The sequence below is a fragment of the Terrapene carolina genome, unplaced genomic scaffold, assembly GCF_002925995.2.
Source record: "Terrapene carolina triunguis isolate 2854851 unplaced genomic scaffold, T_m_triunguis-2.0 Scaffold171, whole genome shotgun sequence".
NCBI classification, from domain to species: domain Eukaryota; kingdom Metazoa; phylum Chordata; order Testudines; family Emydidae; genus Terrapene; species Terrapene triunguis.
In genome coordinates this window covers 1,318,700-1,339,142 of record NW_020664522.1, presented here as the reverse complement: position 1 = coordinate 1,339,142, position 20,443 = coordinate 1,318,700, and the positions used below count along the sequence as shown (strand labels likewise).

At 40.5% G+C, this 20,443-nt stretch overlaps 1 protein-coding gene across 6 annotated transcripts in view; it reads right to left on the bottom strand.

The window, feature by feature from the left end:
* Positions 1 to 14,670, bottom strand: part of AP2A2 (adaptor related protein complex 2 subunit alpha 2) — a 98,745-nt gene extending 84,075 nt beyond the window's left edge. For all 6 annotated transcript variants that reach the window (XM_024216329.2, XM_024216346.2, XM_024216354.2 and 3 more), the window contains exon 1: positions 14,531 to 14,670. In XM_024216329.2, the coding sequence (XP_024072097.2) occupies positions 14,531 to 14,597 (67 nt within the window). In that variant the 5' untranslated portion in view covers positions 14,598 to 14,670. The remainder of the gene's footprint in view (positions 1 to 14,530) is intronic.
* Between the last annotated feature and the right edge of the window lie 5,773 nt (positions 14,671 to 20,443).

Sequence of the window (20,443 nt, the reverse complement as noted above, 5' to 3'; positions counted from 1 at the left end):
AAGGAGACATTCATTCCTACTGCAAAAATCACAGCTTCAAGAAAGAAATACCCTGATGAAAACAGCCTAAAGCTTCTACTCTTGCACTTCTGCATTATTCACCAAAAAATTATTTCCCCCCTCGCTAATCAGCAATTAAGTAGTCACATTTCTGGAGCAAAACACATTCATACGATTATGTAGCCTCTTACGAACGGTATGGCAACATCTCTATGATCAATGCTACATTATTACACTACTCCAAAAAGATTATTTTACAGAATGCCATCTGAACCTACGAAAAGTACTCTGGCTTTGCCCATGTACTCTCCTTGTTTATCTGCAGTTTCTAAACTTGTCTATTTCAGAGGGATTTGGGGATGACAATAAGCATGCTCAGACATGATTAAAACAGAAGTTAGTGCAGTTTAGCTGCATCTTCTCAGTAACAATCCACAAAAGTATCTGTTAACTTGGCCCAGATTTTGGTCCATCAGGCCTCATATTTCAAAGCCAGTAAATAATGATGGTAATACAGTTTATTGCAACAAAGTTGGGGGGGGGGGGCAGAGGAGTCAGATATACATAGTAGGTCCATCAAACCCCTATAAATCTTAAATTGCTCTTAAAGTTGTTACCCTAATGAGTAAGCATCCACTGAGAAACAAAATCTTCAGAATTCATGAGGAAAGGACATAAGGAGGATAAGATTATAACAGTTGAAGATTATTGTTCAGAAATGCAGGTTATGTTTCAGATATCCTCTCCAAGTTCTAGTTTTGCTGTTCCTAGTTAGTGCTGTTTGCAGCACCAGAGTAAAATGAGTTTTAATTATTTTTTACTGCTTCTGTTAGATCCCTAGACTATTATACTAAAAATTAAATCAGTAGGAGAAAGAGAAGCAGAGAACACATTAAAAGGAAAGAGGAGGAAAACTAAGTAAAACGATAGGCAGAGGAAGAGAGGAAAGCAAACGTGATCTTTTACAAGACTAAATCATTCAATAGACATTATATAGTATTTAAAAAACTGGGAAAGCTTTTAGATGGATTGTCTTCACTACAAATTTAACTTGAGTTGCAACTTGAGTGTTCACATTAACTTGAGTCCTGTTCACACACAAGAACCTGCAGCTTCAGTGTGGTGGTGCTTTTATCTTGAATTGACTAGCCTGTCAGGAGGCATAAGCTACAGCTCGAGTTAGCACAACTTGTCAGCTGCTAACACAAACAGGTAGAACATTACTTTGCAGCATGGCTACTCACTCGATCAAAGATACTCAAGTGTAAACCTAAGTTAACGCTGCAGCTGAAATACAGCCAGTCTCTTTTGTTAATTAGGCAACTATATGATCACTAAAGCCCTGTTAATCCCATGAGTGCAATTTAACAGGAAGGAGTGAAATCTCTTCAAGAGACTTTTACTGGTTTTACTCACCTCAATGAGTTCCTCTCTCTTTTTCCACCCAAGGGGTAGGTTGGTCCCAAACTGGCCAATCTCAAGGATCCTGTGAGAAGATTGTACCTCACACTGTTCCCCACTGCCAGCTCCTTGAAAGCAGTTGTACCAATGACTTCCACTGACTGTGGTAGCCCCTGGGTGAGTACCACAAAGGATATACACTGGGTTGTGTCTTCTGCCAGAGGGAAAATTCAGTGTGCACTCCCCTAATCCAGTCTACATTCTTCTGCTTCTCCTCCACATTGCACCCATTTTCCCATGTGCAAACTAGACACAGAGGAACACCATTCTCAAGGCACAGTGGGTATAAAAACAGTGTCCTGAAGGGATTTGACACCTGTCCCATTTCAGCACATGGTAGGGGGAAAATGCATGTATGAAATCTGGTGGGGGACAGATAATCTAGGTTTGAAACTAAACTCTGGGGAGAAGTTGGGGGGGGGGGGGGGAAAGCCTGAAAAAGACAGAAAAGTATGAGCATATCTGGAGACACAGGGAATAGCATCATAAGATACAAAGTATGCCTAAAAACAAGCTGTTGGCATTTTTTTCTGGATTGTACATTAAGCAAAAAATTCAAGAGAAACAACTTATTTAAAAATGTTCAATGGAAGTCTCTTGTTTCCTGTGTCTCAAGGAGCAGCTCTCACTTTCTTGTCTAGGTACATTCCATCAAGATGATACCGTATTTGGGTTGGGTTATCAGTGCATACTTTAAAGAAGTGCAATGGAATATAAGTTTCCATAGCAAAAATATGGCTGTTAACTGTCTTCACTTTCAGGGTGGAGATTAGTAGTTTAAAAAAAAATAATGTTATTTCATACCTCCATTTGGACGAGTTGTGTGGCTGGGAGATAAGTAAGTGTTGTTAAACTTAAATCTCTCTGTATGGTTAAGAAACCTATTTTGACGATTCTAAGCCTGAAGCCAGTCTTGCAATACTACCCCCCACCCCGCCACCAGCTCTGCCCAGGAGTGCCTTTAAAGTGCTGATAGCTATTTCTAAAGCATTGGCCTGTACAGCCACATGTTGCCGAAGCCCAATAGGTCTAAGAAAGGAGGAGCAAATTTAACTCAAACTTAACTATTTTACCTACATTATTCAGATCAGTTAAGGTAAAACCCTTCAGCAGCTCTTCTCTGCACCACTGTTCACCATTTACCATTAGCCCCCTTACCAAACAGATGGAATGTTGCTTTTGCAGGAAAAGCATGTCAGAGCCAGTTGTCAAGATTAAGTAGCTGAAATGCTACTCTCTCCAACTGTGCCTCGTTTCTGATAACTGAGCAACAGAATCAATGTACTATAGGAAGACAAACTCTTGCATCTCAGAAACTATTGTAGTAAGAACAGCAAGCATTTGCAAAGATAGCTGTGGCAAGAGTACAGAGTGTTGCAATAATATATTAGAGTTGGAGCTTGTCTACACAGTGGGATAATGCACTGTGGGGGAGAGGGAGAAGTGACTTCCCAACAGCACTGACATGCTGTGCATTAATTGGTTGACACAGACCTTACTGGAGCACACTACAGGTTCCCTAGTCTAATGCACTCTAACATAGTGCTGTATGAAACAATACTACATTAATGCATGCTAGAGAACATTTATTGCGCTCCAGTAGAGTCTACATGGACCAAGTAAAACGCAGCTCATTAGTGCGCTTTAGAAATCACCCTCCCTTACAGTGTATTACCCATAGTGTAGACAAGCCCTTAAAACACATTGAAAGTATTTGGATTCTGAAGGAGAACTACATTATCCCACAGTTCTGAAATCAGATGGGTTGATTTCCATTTGAACTGGAAATCTAGGTCTCCATGAAATGGTCCAAAACTTAGTAAAACACGTATTTCAGAGGCCATCTGATCTAAAGCTGGATTCCTTAGATGTGACATAATTTGTTGTCTACTATTGTTAAATCTGTTAATGAAATGAAGATGTAGCACTATTCTATTCAGAGCTTCTTACTCAATACCTTGCATCACCTAAATCATAAGACCTATCACATCCAGAGTTAAAATAGATTCCGTAAGACCAAATCAGACAAAGGAAGAGAGTAGAAGCATTTTAAAACATGTCTTGGGCAACAAGTTGTTTGTAATGGGTTTATTTTTTTTTCCACAGAAAACTTGAACTTCCATTTTTATTAGCAATCAAGAGGGGGTGAGGAGTCATGGCTACAACCAGATAGTGATAGGTACACATATCCTCTTAAGAACCCTCCCCCTGCTTTATAATGTAGTACAAAATCATCCTTATAATTTAACTTCTGTAGTTGTTGTAGAATGACCAGGCATTTGTCAGTATATCAAGCAAGTTATCTGAATTTTCTTCAAGTTGTCACCACTAAAATTTACATTTAAACAAGAGCTAACATTTAAAATTGCACTGTTAAACATATCTGCAGGGGACAAAGAAGGTAAGAGACTGTGTGGATAACTTGCATAACTTGAGATTCTGGTTTGGAAAGAAAAACAGATGTAAATATTTACCTTTTTTGGAGTGTTGTAACTTCTCATTTGATTCAAAGTCTGAATCTGGATCAGGTCACAACTTAAGCATATTTGATGGGATCATTTTATGTCAAGTTTAAAATTAAACTGACTGGCCAAATCAAGAGAGGAGCTAGGCACACTATATGTCAGGATTATATCAGAAGATGTTTATATACCACTTCATTGCATTATGCCATGCTCTAGAAAGGGCTGTCTTAGTTTTAATGGCAGCAAGTTACTTTGACAGAGACAAAGCTCATCTTATCACTCCAAAACTTAAGCAATAAATGACAATCATGAGATTAAACTGTTCCTGGACTTGTCGCTTGTAATCAATTCAGTAATCCTTAAAGCATCGTTCCGTCTAGAAGTCTTAGATCTTTTATTCCAATATATGCATTTTTTTTACTACATATAACAATCCATTTAACCAGTAAATGTATTTTTCATATCAGTTATTCATTTAGAAGGCGCCACTGTGAGCAGCTTTGGTAATCCTATGTTTAATATCCTATGAAAATCCAAAATTCAGTTCAGACCCAGTTTCTTATTCCCCAGAATGTCATGGGGGAAAAAAAAAAAAGAAAAAGAAAATTCTGTACATCATGTTAATCACTTGCAAAGGATCATTATCACTCAAACAATTAAGATTCAAATACATTAACTGTGTACTAGAAGCCCTTTCTCAAGTGTAGGGAGACATTTTGTAGTTTAATGGCCTCCCTTGCATAACTACATTTGTACACTGACAGTGTACAATCATGCTGAAAATGGATCCTCTGGAAGTTAATTGTGTAGAAAGGCCCTATTTTTCATGTGACAGTTCCACATACATTGGTTTCCTGGGAGAAGATTGAGATCTTTGAATAGCCATGGTAGCCTCAAATATGTTGCTAGGACGATAGGAGATTCAGCATCTCCTCTGAAAAGTAGGATACAGAACAAGTTAACAGAGAAGGTTCCTCATTATGCAAGAGCAATTGAATAACTCCAGATTACAGCAACTACGGTGAAGATGGTAGGATACAGAAATATAAACTAATTGTGGCAAGATGCTCTTGTGGCCAAGGCACCAAATTGGGGCTCAGAAGAAAAGTACAATTCATAGCTATGCCACAGACTATGACCTTAGGGATTAAGCCGTGTCATGGTTTACCAAGTGTATGTGATGGGTTGGATCACAGAAACCCCCTTGGGAGCTGCCACCCAGTGTACCAAGACTACCTCTGCTCCTATTTTCCCTGCCAGCTCAGGACTCCTGCACTCTGTCTTGCTGAGCCAGACACTCCCGTCTGCTCCAACACAGACCCAGGGTCTGAATTACTTGCCCCAAAGCTGCAGGTTTACCTGAAAACAGCTCACAGAAGTGTGCTTGTCTTTAGCACTCAGATGCCCTACTCCCAATGGGGTCTAAACCCAAATAAATCCATTTTACCCTGTATAAAGCTTATACAGGGTAAACTCATAAACTGTTCACCCTCTATAACACTGATAGAGAGATATGCACAGTTGTTTGCTCCCCCAGGTATGAATACATAGTCTGAGTTAATTAATAAGGAAAAAGTGATTTTATTAAATACAGAAAGTAGGATTTAAGTGGTTCCAAGTAGTAACAGACAGAACAAGGTAAGTTACCAAGCAAAATAAAATAAAATGTGCAAATCTATGTCTAATCAAACTGAATACAGATAATCTCACCCTCAGAGATGCTTCAGGAAGAAGTTTTTTCCTCAGACTGGACACTTTCCAGGCCTGGGCACAATTCTTTCCCCTGGTCCAGCTCTTGTTCCAGCTTAGGTGGTAGCTAGGGGATTCTTCATGATGGCTATTTTCTCTCTGTTCTCTTCCACCCCTTTATATATCTTTTGCATAAGGCGGGAACCCTTTGTCCCTCTGGGTTTCCACCCCCCCTCCCCACTGGGGAAAGCACCAGGTTAAAGATGGATTCCAGATCAAGTGACATGATCACATGTCACTGCAAGACTTCATTACCCACTTGCCAGCACACACACATACAGGAAGACTCACAGTAAAACACAGCCATCTGCAGACAATGGTCCTGGTTAATGGGAGTCATCAAGATTCCAAACCACCACTAATGGTCCACACTTTGCATAATTACAATAGGCCCTCAGAGTTATATTTTATATTTCTAGTTTTAGATACAAGAGTGGTACATTTATACAAATAGGATGATCACACTCAGTAGATTATAAGCTTTGTAATTATAACTTACAAGAGACCTTTTGCATGAAGCACATCCCAGTTACATTATATTCACTTATCATATTTTTATAAAACCATATAGACTGCAACATCACAGTGTAAAATAGAGATATTTCCTGTTTCACAGGGATTTTTATAGGGTTAATTAATTTGTGAAGTGTTTGTATACTAAAGTGTCATGGGCCACCTACGTACCTACCTTAAGCCTACCTTTTTCAGTAAGGCTGGATCTACAATGATAATTTCAGAGAATCCCCCCAGTATTGCAGCTCAACTGGTACTAGTGCTAATATAGACCAGCCACAGGCATTTACTGTACTCTCTCACCAGAGGTAAAAATGCCAGTGGGAGGTCTACAACAACTTACCCACTATTGGTAGCACTGATGGAGCTGTGCTGGTGCTAGTGTAGGGATATAAAAGAAGGTACTAACAGTGATTCCCCCAAGTGACAGTGACCCCCCAATAATTTGTCCCCCACACTTTAAAATCCAACAGTTTCACCAAGTACAAAAATCTCTTGGGTCTTCTGTTAAAACTTGTAAGCTACTGTCTGTAGAAACCATTGATTGTATCTGTCCTGTGAAAGATACTTTATTACTATGTAAAACTTACAAACAAGTTAATTGACTTTGTTCTTAAAGTAATTGATACAATGTAAATGAACACTATAAGCCGTTAAGTGACTTTCACTTCATTGTAACAGCAATGGCTTCTAGGAACAGACCCCCCACCCTCTGTGATTAAAGGGCTGGGAGTCTCAAATGAATTAGCACACACCCCAAAAGTGGTGGAGACAGTAAATTAAAATATGGTTAAGATATGGAATGTATGTTGATGAATGCTTGATGTACATAAATGGTCAGGGAGGTGCCAGCCTAGAAAGGGAGTATCCATCGGCCGAAGAATGTGTCAAGTAGGACCACCAGACAACCCCCTGAGGGTAAACTGGGATCCACCCCATCACCTGGAAGGATGAGAAACACAAACTTTGGACAGTGTGGAGCCACCAGGAATGTGCCACTTTGGACAGGAATGTGCCATCTGCTGATTGAGTCAGCAACAGCAGGATGAAACAGTTCCCATAGACGAACATAGGAATTAATTCCTATAAGAATGAACTCTAAAGACTGATGACTTTGAGTCTCTGGTTCTGCTGCCAACCTCCAGGAGCATCAGGTGCACCTGACACAGACTCGACTCCATCCTCATGACCAAGATACCTGGCCAGTAACTTGGCATGAGCAACTTCTAGGCTGGTAACTATAACACCTATACAGAACTTGAATGAATGATTGTGTGAATGAAAATCTCTCTCGCTCTCTCTCTCTCTGTGTGTATAAGAAATAAGTAGTCAAACAACATTGTTTACTTTTATCTTTTGCTTTATCAGTATATTTACAATAAATGTGGCATCTTTGCCTTATCCCTCTTAATAAGATCCTGCTGGTTTTTATTCTATTGGTATAACACTAGACCAGTCGGATATTTCCCTAAAAATGTTCAGAGACGGGGCTTAAGGTAGTCAGTTCACACCACTATTTGGTATAGTAATTTATCAGAAGTACATTCATTGGATAACTTTTTTGAATTATTTTGTTTTTTATATTGGCCAGCCTACTCTAGTAAAAGGGCTCTAATGTGGAAAGAACTATTTTGATTTGAGGTTGTGCACAGAACACATTTAACAGATACATTAAAGTAAGAACTTTGTTTACTATAATATTCAGTGTTTTGTGCACTGGGAGTTTGCCTAGAATTAGCTTCCGAGAACCTCAGTGCATTGATCTACATATCCATCTTTTATGTCTAGAAAATACTGAACAGCTAACCATTCAGACAGCCCTTTTAGGGCTAGCCTCTGCTCTCAGACACAATATGAGAGGCATCCAACAGTGCAAAACGCAGTAACTTAGTAGAGCTACTGATACGAACTCTTAATACTTCTCCTCAGACTCCAGCTCTGCACCTTTTTCATCTTCTCCCCCAAACACCAACCTTTTTCTCTTGGGCTCAATAATTGTTGGCATTGCAAAAAGTTAATTCTTATCTTCTGTTAGTGATGTGATTGCCCCCTTCAGCATTCCCCAGTTGCATGGAGACATCTTACAGACCTTTTCCCCACTTTGTTTTCTTGAAAACAATCTCTATTTTAAAAAGATCAAGAATCTCTCTTACACATTGTAATAGCTTCAGACCTTGGATTTATATTTGAATAAGCCAGATAAAAAAATCCAATATCTTATGTATTTTAGAAATCAAAATAAATTATAACTAAAGGCATTTTAAGAACTATTTTCAGCTGCTTATAACCTTGCCAAATTTAAACTGCTTAGGCAGAAATTTTCCATGCAGGACAACTTTTGGTGCCATTTTGTACCTTAACAATGACAACATTAAGGGGAAAAAAAAACATAAGCAACCTGCTCTCCCACCTCCACCACTGTCTTTGCTATTTAAAAGTTCTACCAACAGTTTCAGTTAAGTGGCTCTGAAACTTAGAAACAAAGTCTAAAGCAGAAATTAATGATTACTAGAACTTTCAACAGTATTAGTGCACACAGTAGGGGGCTTTTCCCGCTCTCCCAGCAAAATAAAGAAAATACTGAGTTTAGAACAGAAGTTCCTCTTGCACTTTACTAGCAGTGGACAAATTTACTCGTGGTACAAAACTACTCACTGAAGTGATATTCAACAGCTAGTTTATTTTTTAACTCTAGCTCCCCCAAATAAAAAAGTTGTTTACATCCTAACAGTGCACGCAAAACACTCGGCACATTTCAGTGAAGCCAAAAGATACAAAGAATTTTGTAAACCATTACACAAATACATGTAGGGGGACTGAGAATGCATTTGTTAAATATAGCATGTAGAGACAACAAACCAATCTGCTGGCCCAGTCTCTAAGGGTATGTCTACACGGCAATTAAAAACCCATGGCTGGCCCATGCCAGCTGACTCGGGCTCCTGGGGCTTGGGCTAAGGGGATGTTTAACTGTGATGAAAACGTTCAGGTTAGGGCTGCAGCCTAAGCTTCGGGACCCCCAGCTCACAGGGTCATAGAGCCCGGGCTCCAGTCTGAGCCTGAATGTCTACACTGCAATTAAACAGCCCGTTAGCCCAAGTCAGCTGGCATGGGCCAGCCGTGGGTGTGTAACTGCAGTGTAGACATACCCTGAGATTCCAAATCAACTGACTTGGGCCCATGGGGTTTGGGCTGCAGAGCTAAAAATAGCAGTACAGATGATATTTCCACTCAGGCTGGAGCCCAGGATCTGAAACCCACCCCCCTTGGTGGGTTTCAGAGCCCAGGTTCCAACACCAGGAGGAACATCTATTGATATGCTTCCAGCAGAGATTTAGAAGTTAATTGGTCTGTGCACTTGAGTTAACTCAAGTGTCTAGCTGTGAAATGCTATGAGGCCCCCGAGACTGGCAGCCTCCCTTCTTCAACTGCTAGTGATGGCACCTGCAAAATCAGCCAATCCTCCATTCTCCATCATCCAGGAGTTGCAACTACTAACAAATAAAAATCAAACACACTTAATCCAAGTAATGTTATTTGTGATAACAGGGAAGGAATCAGTTACAAAAGCAATGTTTCGACAACCACTTAATTTATTTGCTTGCAACCTTTCCACCTGAATATAAATTGTATTAACAAAAATATCTACACTTAAAAATGCAAGTCCAAGAAATTTAGTTTGAAACCCAGAATGCCAGTGGGCTTTATGCACAAGATAATAAGCGTGACAGATATTTAGCCTTTCATTTAAGTAGAATTAGTTGTATTTGGTGTACAGATTCCCCCCTCTCCTCCTCCCTAAGTACAGAACCAATTCCAGAAGTCAGAAGATTCAAACTAGAACAGAGGGCAGCAGCCTCCAGTTTCCCAATCATGTACAGGAAGTACTGGAAAGTTTAAGTAATGCCTGTGTCACTATTTGCAAAACCAGATCCTTGTTCTTTAAAAAATATGTTACATTACTTAGGCATTTTTGAAAATTTTACCCAAAAAGTAAATGAGCCTACTGACAACATTTAAAGCTCTCTAAACATGCCATAGTCAGTAAAGGGCTCATGAAACTAGGCACAATGAAGGACAGTCTCTTCAGCTTCCACCTCTTTCCAATCTCCTTTTCACAAGAATACTCAACCAAATTCCAACATTAACATTCACTGACATCCTATACCCTTCAATCAGGCTTAAATTTAAGATGTGACATTTTAGCATACTCTGACTACTGGCAGGGATTACAAAATGGCACAAATTCCATTGCCAACTACATGCTCATAACATCAGCTTTATCTCAACTTCTTACCAGAAGAAATCACTGCCCTTGAAGACACTGATGCTTTTAAGAGATCAGCACCTGAATGAAAAAGAGCTGACTTAAACTGAACGTAAACAAGACAGAACTCACAATACTGAAAAGGGAAAATGCATGCTGAAAAAACTACAAGACAATGCCACTTCCACCACAGCATTTGATCTATATTTGTTAATACAGCACAAGTCCCTAAGATCCTACTGGACTCATAATTAATTATGGATATCCAGGCAGAAACAGTGGTGAGAAAACCCTCCTATCTCCAGTTCCTATGAAATTATGTTCTTTCCTGTAGGATGAAATTCTGACCATACTGGTTTGTGCAAGTCACCTCTGGATTGGATTATTATAATTCACCGTGTTTGTAGATGAGTGTGTAGGCAATGTAAAATCCATCTTACACAGACTTTACTGTCCTTAACAAGAAAGGCCCATGAAAAAATATTACGATGGTGTTGTGCCGCAACAACACATTCCCAGTTCACTTCCACCAGGAATTCAAAGCCCTGGTTTTAATTTTTAAGGCCCTCCATAGACAGGGCCTAACTACAGAGTTTAATTCACAACCAGTTTCATCCGCAACCAAACACAGCTGCACTCCTAAGGAACAATGCAAGCATTTCTCATATTGACGTTTACAATATCCAGAGAAAAGTACTCAATCCAGTCTGCCTCTCCACCTCAGTAGAACTGCCTTCCAGAAAACAAGGCTGAACCTGAGTTTTGCTGTTTTCATAACATGTTACTAAGCCACTTTTTTACAGTCATAGCCACAAAGATGAGGATTACAAGAAAAGAAAAAGTATGCAAAGCTGGGAAACCCCAGAGAAGTGAAGAACAAAGTCCACTATGGACAACTCTTTGTAAACATTACTGAAACTGACACCAATAAGTAATAGACAAGGTGGGTGAGGTAATATCTTTTATTGGATCAACTTCTATTTTATTGAACGGTGGTAAGTGACATCTTAAAAATACTTAAAGTGATCATTACTGCTCTGCTTTAGTTGTCAAGGCATTCTTCATTTTCATTATGCACTTAATTCTGTATTACATTTTGCTTAGTAGTAGCAAACAAGATAATACAGGGTTCTATATTAAGAACTGAGGAAAACAATGTCTAAGAGGCAGATAGTGGATATACTAGAGAAAATTGTGATAGAAAGTCACTAGATATAAACAATGAGTTCAATTATTTTCATTTTATAGCAGTATCTGTAAAGTAAGAAAAAAAACTTGTCTGAAGAATGAGAGGGTGAATATTTTATTAATTTTATTACAAAATTACATTTTGCCAACCTAGTTCATGCAGCAAACGCAAGCAAGGCCTTTTTATTTCTCTTCAGCTGGGTCCTTCTAAGGCTGATGACATTCAGGATGTCTGCCTATTAGCGTCCTAGCAATGTCTTGGCACACAGAGCCTAGACTTGATTCACAATATTACAAGACACTTACACGTTTTAAGTTTCTCCAGCTTATTACTATGTGATATATCCTCCAAACTCAAGTCCCTGTGCAAAACTAACAGGGCTAAAATCAAGAGCCCAAATTAGCTTTTATGGAAAAACTGGTGAGACCATTAATTTTCTCTTGTATGTTTCATCTGTTCTGGGTTCCATTATCACCTACCTGATTTTTCTTTCGGTCCATTAATTCAGCCCAGATAATAGGAACATGTTACATGTTCTCAGAGTGTGAACTATCATAACCAATCTTTATGAAGAAGAGAATAGCAGCACTATTGGACAACCACTTGAAAACAATCAATGGTTGCAGTATTAAGAATGATAGCAGTTATATTTGATGTTAAATGTCACCAAATTCCCAGAATTAACATAGTACTCTGCATTTCACCAGGAAATCTTTAATATACAGTTGGGCCCACCAAATGAAAAAATAAGAAAATCTGCTTATGGCTCATCTTAGATATCTCTCTCCTAGTTGCCTAACATCCACTGCCACAGTATCTGAGTGCACCATGGTCAATCAGTCTGTTTATTTTCATAATACCCTGTAAGGTAGGGAAGTGCTATTAACCCCATTTTACAGATGGGAAATGGAAGCAGATAGATTACATGATTTGCCCATGTCACACAGGAAGTCTGTGGCAGAGATTGAACCTGGATCTCCCAAGTCCCAGGCTAGTGCCCTAGCCACTGGACCATCTTTCTTCTCCATTTGCAGGCTAGAGATCCTAAATGTCACCACCATACAATAGGTTGCTTCTTGCCTTGTTTATATAATAGATACATCTAAAATTACTTGAAGACCATGTTGCCCCCATTTCTACCTTTTTCCACACTCCAACTAAGTCACTTCTTCCACCCCTACCTCTGCCTCCATTACCACTGCTTGCATTTTGTCTTCATCATGCAAAACGTATGGGTTTTTCTTTATGCTGTGTCCAGGCAGGAAAACTATAGAATGCCAGGTCAGTATTTTAGATTCATCTTATCAATATGGACCACTAAGGTAATCATTACAGCTGCAGAAATGGGCACCAGCTTTTCAGTTATCATGGATTCCTAGAGTTCTAGTCATCTTCAACTGCAAGCAAAGTTGAATTTCTTCCGGCCATGGAATTTTCATTTTCTGCAGTTCTGATTGTGAAAAATCATATTGCCTCTCATCTAGTCTGTATATATGTAGCACAAGCCACAATCCCATATCCAAGCGAATTAGACATACTCAAAGAATGAAAAAGTGTTTCAATGATCCCATTAGTTCATCAGTATCATGGAGGAATATTAAAGTGACACTGTCAGGCAATTTCTTATAAGAGTTCTACCTAAGTTAGCACTTTAGTGTTAGTTTTGTTTATTTAACACATTGAAAATCTGAGTGACATTTGATCAACAATGACTAATTCTGTACTCAGGAGTTCTCATGAACTTGCAGTGTTTGGTTGCAAACGTTTTAAGAAGAGTTACCATTGTGCTTAATATTAATCCAATTCCCAAGGTCACACAAAGAACTCCAAGAATTCAGGCTTCTCTCTAACATGCTCCCCTCCTCCCCCACCTTTTCCCTTTATCAGACACAGCAGAGTATGTGTGTTTGCCTCTCTCTGACACACACACAACCCCTCCCTTGCCATCACCCTCAGCCACACAGTTTTCTTTTCATGACTCTTTTCACCTCACCTTTGGTCTTCTCAAAGATCAGGGACAAAAGCTCTGTCTGCAGATGTTACACTTGTCTAACTAACAGATTTTTTTAAAACAATTTAGACTGGCACAAACACCCTGTGTGGGCAAAATTGAAGTGGCCTACAACTGACATTGATTTCGCTTAGTTCAGTAACATCCTGAATTAAGCTAAATTGATATAACCCTATTGTAAAGTAGATTTAAGTGTGTCCACGGAGAATGGTTGAGGGATGAGGGGGGTGCTGTACCTGTTTAAACCAAATTAAAGACAGAGTTCAGTTCCACTACCACAACCTTTGCTCTGGAACAAGAATAGCAGCACAGAGCTGAACCCACACTGCACTCCTTTGCATTGGCTAAAATGACAACTAAAGACTTGGAATAACCCCCACACCAATCCACGTTTTACCCACACAACCAGGAACTAGGTAGGAGCCGTCATGCAATGAGACTGTCACCCTCACCACAAGTCAATAAGAAAAAAGCCCCAGGGCGCCGCAGCGCTTGGAGCTCTCAAAACAAGCATGCGTGGAGGGGACAGCAGGACAGGCCAGAAACCCACTCACATAGAGACATCACCATCACAGAAACCCCGAGTCCAAGCCCACCCATACAGACTAGTTTGCCCCCTGACTGTACAGGCTCCCAAAGACACCCCATTTAACGGAAGGGAACACAGTCCTCTTCCCCATACAAACCCTGCCCCTCCCAGCATAACCCCCGCTGCAATCGGCCTCCCCACGTCAGCACAGCCGCCCCCCAGCAGCCCCTGCTCCCCCAGCAGCCGCTCCCCCGGATCGGGCCCCCTCCCGGGGCGGCCCCCGCGCTACCCCCGTCTCAAGCGCGACTCCCCCCCGTCCCCAGCACGGCCCCGCGGCCGCACTCACAGTTCCTGATGTCGGAGATGAAGACCGCCAGGCCCCGCATCCCGTCTCCCTTCGACACGGCCGGCATCTTGGCCCAGCAGCTGAGCCCGGGGCCGTCAGCAAAACGGAACCGCTACAACCCCCACCACCTCCGCACTCGGGCTCTTCAGCCTCCGCCTGTCTGCGCAGGCGCGCGTGGGGCCCGCCCGCCCAGCAGGCAAAACAAGGTGGTGGGGGGAGGGAGGCTGTGAGATAGGGGCCCGCAGCGCCCCCTGCTGCGTGGAGACGGGGAAGGCGAGTCAAGGAGGGTTATTTGGTTAATAACTAGGGCTGTCAAGCGATTAAAAAAATTAATCGCGATTAATCGCAGGATTAAACACATTAAGTGCAATTAATCACGCTGTTAATAATAGACTACCATTTATTTTAAATATTTTTGGATGTATACTACATTTTCAAGTATATTAATTTCAATTACAACACAGAATACAAAGTGTACAGTGCTTACTTTATATTTATTTTTATTACAAATATTTGCCCTGTAAAAAAACAAAAAAATTGTATTTTTCAATGCACCTCGTACAAGTACTGTAGTGCAATCTCTTTATCATGAAAGTTGAACTTACAAATGTAGAATTATGTATAAAAAACTGCATTCAAAAATAAAACAATGTAAAGCTTTAGAGCCTACAGGTCCACTCAGTCCTACTTCTTGGTCAGCCAATCACTCAGACAAACAAGGTTGGTTACAATTTGCAGGAGATAATGCTGCCTGCTTCTTGTTTACAATGTCACCTGAAAGTGAGAACAGGTGTTTGCATGGCACTGTTGTATCTGGCATTGCAAGATATTTAGATGCCAGATGCGCTAAAGATTCATATGTCCCTTCATGCTTCAACCACCATTCTTGGACATGCGTCCATGCTGATGATGGGTTCTGCTTGATAACGATCCAAAGCCATGCGGACTGACGCGTGCTCATTTTCATCATCTGAGTCACATGCCACCAGCAGAAGGTTGATTTTCTTTTTTGGTGTTTCGGGTTCTGTAGTTTCTGCATTTGAGTATTGCTCTTTTAAGACTTCTGAAAGCATGCTCCACACCCCGTCCCGATCAGATTTTGGAAGGCACTTCAGGTTCTTAAACCTTGGGTCGAGGGCCGTAGCTATCTTTAGAAATCTTACATTGGTACCTTCTTTGCATTTTGTCAAATCTGCTGTGAAAGTGTTCTTAAAATGAACATGTGCTGGGACATCATCCAAGATTGCTATAACATGAAATATATGCAGAATGCGGGTACAACAGAGCAGGAGACATACAATTCTCCCCCCAAGGAGTACAGTCACAAATTTAATTGACACATTATTTTTTTAACGAGTATCATCAGCATGGAAACATGTCCTCTGGTGGCTGAAGCACAGAAGGGGTATACGAATGTTTAGCATGTCTGGCACATACATACCTTGCCAAGCCGGCTACAAAAGTGCCATGTGAACGCCTATTCTCACTTTCAGGTGACATTGTAAATAAGAAGCAGGCAGCAGTATCTCCCATCAATGTAAACAAACTTGTTTGTCTTTGTTTATACTGTTTTGGTTTTGAGTGCAGTTATGTAGCCAAAAAACATCAGCATTTGTAAGTTACACTTTCATGATAAAGAGATTGCACTTCAGTACTTGTATGAGGTGAATTGAAAAATGCTATTTCTTTTATCATTTTTACAGTGCATATATTTGTAATCAAAAATAAAAATATAAAGTGAGCACAGTGCACTTTGTATTCTATGTTGTAATTGAAATCAATATTGAAAATGTAGAAAAACATCCAAAAATATTTAATAAATTTCAATTGGTATTCTATTGTTATAAGTGAGATTAATCACGATTTTTTAATCGCAATTAATGTATTTGAGTTAATCGCCTGAGTTAACTGTGATTAATTGACATCCCTATTAATAACACCAGCTCCCCTTGCCACTCCCAAGGTGGGGGTAGCCTCTTGCAAGTTCTGGGCACCAGAGCATAACAGTGGTACCTGAGTGTGGTACCCAGCGCTGAAAGAGAACTCTGTGTGGCTGGAAAGCTTGTCTCTTTCACCAACATTGGTCTAATAAAATATATTACCTTAACTTGTTTTTCCGTTACCGGACACAGGAATTCATGTTACGAGCCATCAGCTGGACAATATTGTCTGGTCCACATTTGCTCTAGTATCATTACTTATTTATTATTTTTTTCTATTATAGCAGCAACTAGAGTCCTCAACCAATGTTGGGGAGGTCCCAATGTTTTACATACACATAGGAAGAGACAGTAGTTCCTGTTTCAAACTGTTTATAATCTAAATAGACAAGACAGGGAAAAGGTGGAAGAAAAGAAGATGGAAGAATTATTATCTCCATTTCATAGACGGGGAACTGAATCACAGAGGGATTAAGTGACTTGCCCAAAGTAACAAAGCTTGGAATTGAATTGAAATCTCCCAGTCTCAGTTCAGCATCTTAACCCTAACACCATCCTTCCTCATTATTATCTGTTGTAGTTTTGTTTATATGACTATATGCTCTCTCAGCTCCTGCACCAGAAAAGCACAATAGCATCATTAAGTTTGTGAGAGCAGATGATTATTTATTTTAATTTCACCAAACTAAACCGAGAAGAGATCATCCTGTCAGCCCACACATTATACTTCCAAGTCCATGGATATGAAGGCGCACAATACATTCGGTGTGCAATTAAAAGGGATTAGGATGAGTGACTCTCTCTGAGGTTTTGACAAGAACAGGGAATCCTTAAAACTTTTGAATCTGAAAATCATTGTTCTGAAATTTGAAAAACCTCATAACAACCCACCTCTCATCAAATGCATTTGCTATTTTGTTAATCATTGAAAATATTAATCTGTTTTGCTGATAGTTGAAAGAAAATCCATGCATTTTGTGAATGCCACAGAAAATATGTTCAGGTCCCATGGGGGCAACAGGTCCCAGTTGGAGAATGTCTGAATTAGATGTCCCTATTCCCCCCCGCCCCCAGTCTTACCATCTAAGATTCTATAATGTGCATAAGAGTCAGAAAGCTAAACCACCAAGCATCGCATGGATAATATACCTTACAGACATATAAACCACCATTCTGAGACATTACAATATGCAGGCCATAACCCCTCTGAATCGCCTTCTCAGGATCTCATGTCTAGCATGACAATCATGAGATTCTTCTGGGGATCTTCATGCCCACCCACGCACCTGGAATAACATGTCTAGACCTGATCTTTGGCCTAGCTGTAAGAATATTAGGAGGAATAATAATTATTATGCTCTATCCTGATCCATCCTTTACCTCCTCCAGACAGAGGTCAGAACTTTCTCTGTCTCCCATCTGAAAAAATAATCCAGTTTGCTTATCTATCCTCAGGACCTCATAGATTTAAGGAGTTTTCAGGATGCCATGATGGAGAAGATATTCTAACTGTATCATTGATATGTTGCTGTTCCAATAAGAGTGAGTAAAGCCATTGCTTTCCTGGTTGCCAAATATATTATATCTGAGGAGTTAACCTAAAGTCAGGATGAGCATAAGGCTTTGTCTTCACTACCAAAAAGGTGTTTTTCTTACAGTGAGATAACTAAAAATTAGTAGTTATCTCACTGTAAAATCACAGTGGAGACATTTCTTCTGGAGACAAACAAGAATGTGGTGTATGGAGCTCTAAGAATTGTGATGACTGAATGTGGCAATTTAAGTTCCGGAGAGAGTCCAAAGTCATGATCCTGCAATTTGTTGTATGCAAGTGGACCCCTGAGCCTGCACAGAATCTCATTTACTTTAACAGGGTTCTGTCACACACAGCATGTTGCAGGATTTCAGCCCAACAGACTGAACACAGTTGCAGCTGGAATTAAAGTTGGAGACTGAATCTAAGACCGAAATGGGCTGGATGTAGCTTATAAATAAGGACCCGCTCACAGTGCTAGCCTGATTAATTTCTGTTGTTATTTTGTTTTCTTATTGTTGCTACTATTGTTAGTCTAATTCAGTTAAAGATATTTGCTGTAGTTATAATTAAAAAGTCATGATTTGCTTTGTGACAGAGTGTACAGACTCCATCCCTGGGCTGGCAGGAAAACAGTTAACCCCTTTTCTTGGGGAAGGACCACAGTTGGGTGGCTTTACTGCTGAGATATTCAGGAGGGGGCAGAGACAGCAGTGCAGAAGAAAAGCCTGCCTTTTCCTCCCCCTCTATGAAAGATGTCAATAAGTGAAGAGAAGAGGATGTCTGTCAGGCAGGGGATGGTAAGTTGTAGCAGGATTTGGTAATAGCTTGTAGGATTGGTCCTTGAGTGGTTATTTTGGGAAATAGACTGAATTAAACTACAATTTGAACTGAATATGTGTGGGATACAGTTTTTTATGCTGTTTTTAACAGTGTTGGGGCTTTTTGGATCCCATGTACTGCAGTTTGTAATAAAACTTATTCTGTAGGTCTGGATTAAGATGAGTGAAGTCAAAGGTATATATACCTATATGTCAACAACCTGGCAGAGGGTAGCTTAGTAGTCATAGCCCCCTTCTTTTTTGCAGGAGCAATGGCTGGGTCTGCTGTGATTGCTAGTATGGGTCAAGATGGTTTTTTGCTTGGTTTTAGTGGCTTCTGTTTTCCCTCTCTAAAGGCTTCCTTTAGAGTCAGGAAAATATCACTGCATTGGTCACACTTGTGACATGTGTCCAGGGATTTGTTTGTAACCATGAGGACTTGCTATGTAAGCTTTGGAACTTCATCATTCCTTACATGAATGATCTTAAATTTTCTGGAGGATTCCATAAATGTCTGACCCTGCAAAATACATAGCACTCAATCCCATTGAAGTAAACAGAATTTGAGGGTGTCAAAGCATGCCAGGATCAGGTCTAAAAGATGAAAAGACAAAACTTCAAGTATGTGTGGCGGTTTAGATACAATCCAAATGACTAGAGCATCCAGTGGGCCACAGTGAAACATGGGATGTTACAAGAATGTTTTATATATGTAAATAGCTACTTAATAGATAAAGTGATAGATGGTGTTCAAGAATATGCAGCATAATTCTTGGGATTTGTACACCCAATACAAGTACTTGCTGTAGTGCACTGTAAATGGCTTCCTTTGAGCTGCTCATTAAATTAGCTCTTAACACAGGCAGGGCCACCCAGAGAATTCAGGGGGCCTGGGGCAAAGCAATTTTGGGGGCCCTTTCCATAAAAAAAAGTTGCAATACCATAGAATACTATAGTCTCGTGGGGGCCCCTGTGGGGCCCGGGGCCTGGGGCAAATTGCCCCACTTTCCCCCGCCCCCCTCTCCCCCCCCACCCCCCGCGGCCCTGAACACAGGTCAAACTCAAACAGCAAATGAAAGTAATTCAAATGATCTACAATTCCTTCTTGTTTGAGTATTAGATGCTTCCTTTGGCTTTGGCTCATCCTATCTACAGATTAATATCACAGAATAAAGGAAATAATGAACTATATTTCCTGACTAACTCTAAACAAAACAGGTACACATTTTTATATTAAATATTTGTTTTGCTGGCCGGTGTGACTACCCTGCAGATTGAAGTCCTCCATGCAGACACAGCACAGGCAGAAGAGCAAGTCTCTTCTACATAACCTCACCAGGTCCTTGAAATGGACAGATCACCTGCAGGAGTGAAAGAATAATGTAAGTCTTGCCAACCACTTCACTCCTTGGTTTCTTTGCTGAGACCACAGACATGGCTAACAATGTCCATTGCTGTGATTTTACAATCGGCTCTACATCCAGGGCCGGCTCCAGGCACCAGCTTAACAAGCAGGTGCTTGGGGCGACCAAGGGAGAGGGGCAGCACCTGTGGCAATTCGGGGGCGGCAGGTCCCTCACTCCCTCTAGGAGCGAAGGACCTGCCGCTGATCTGCGGC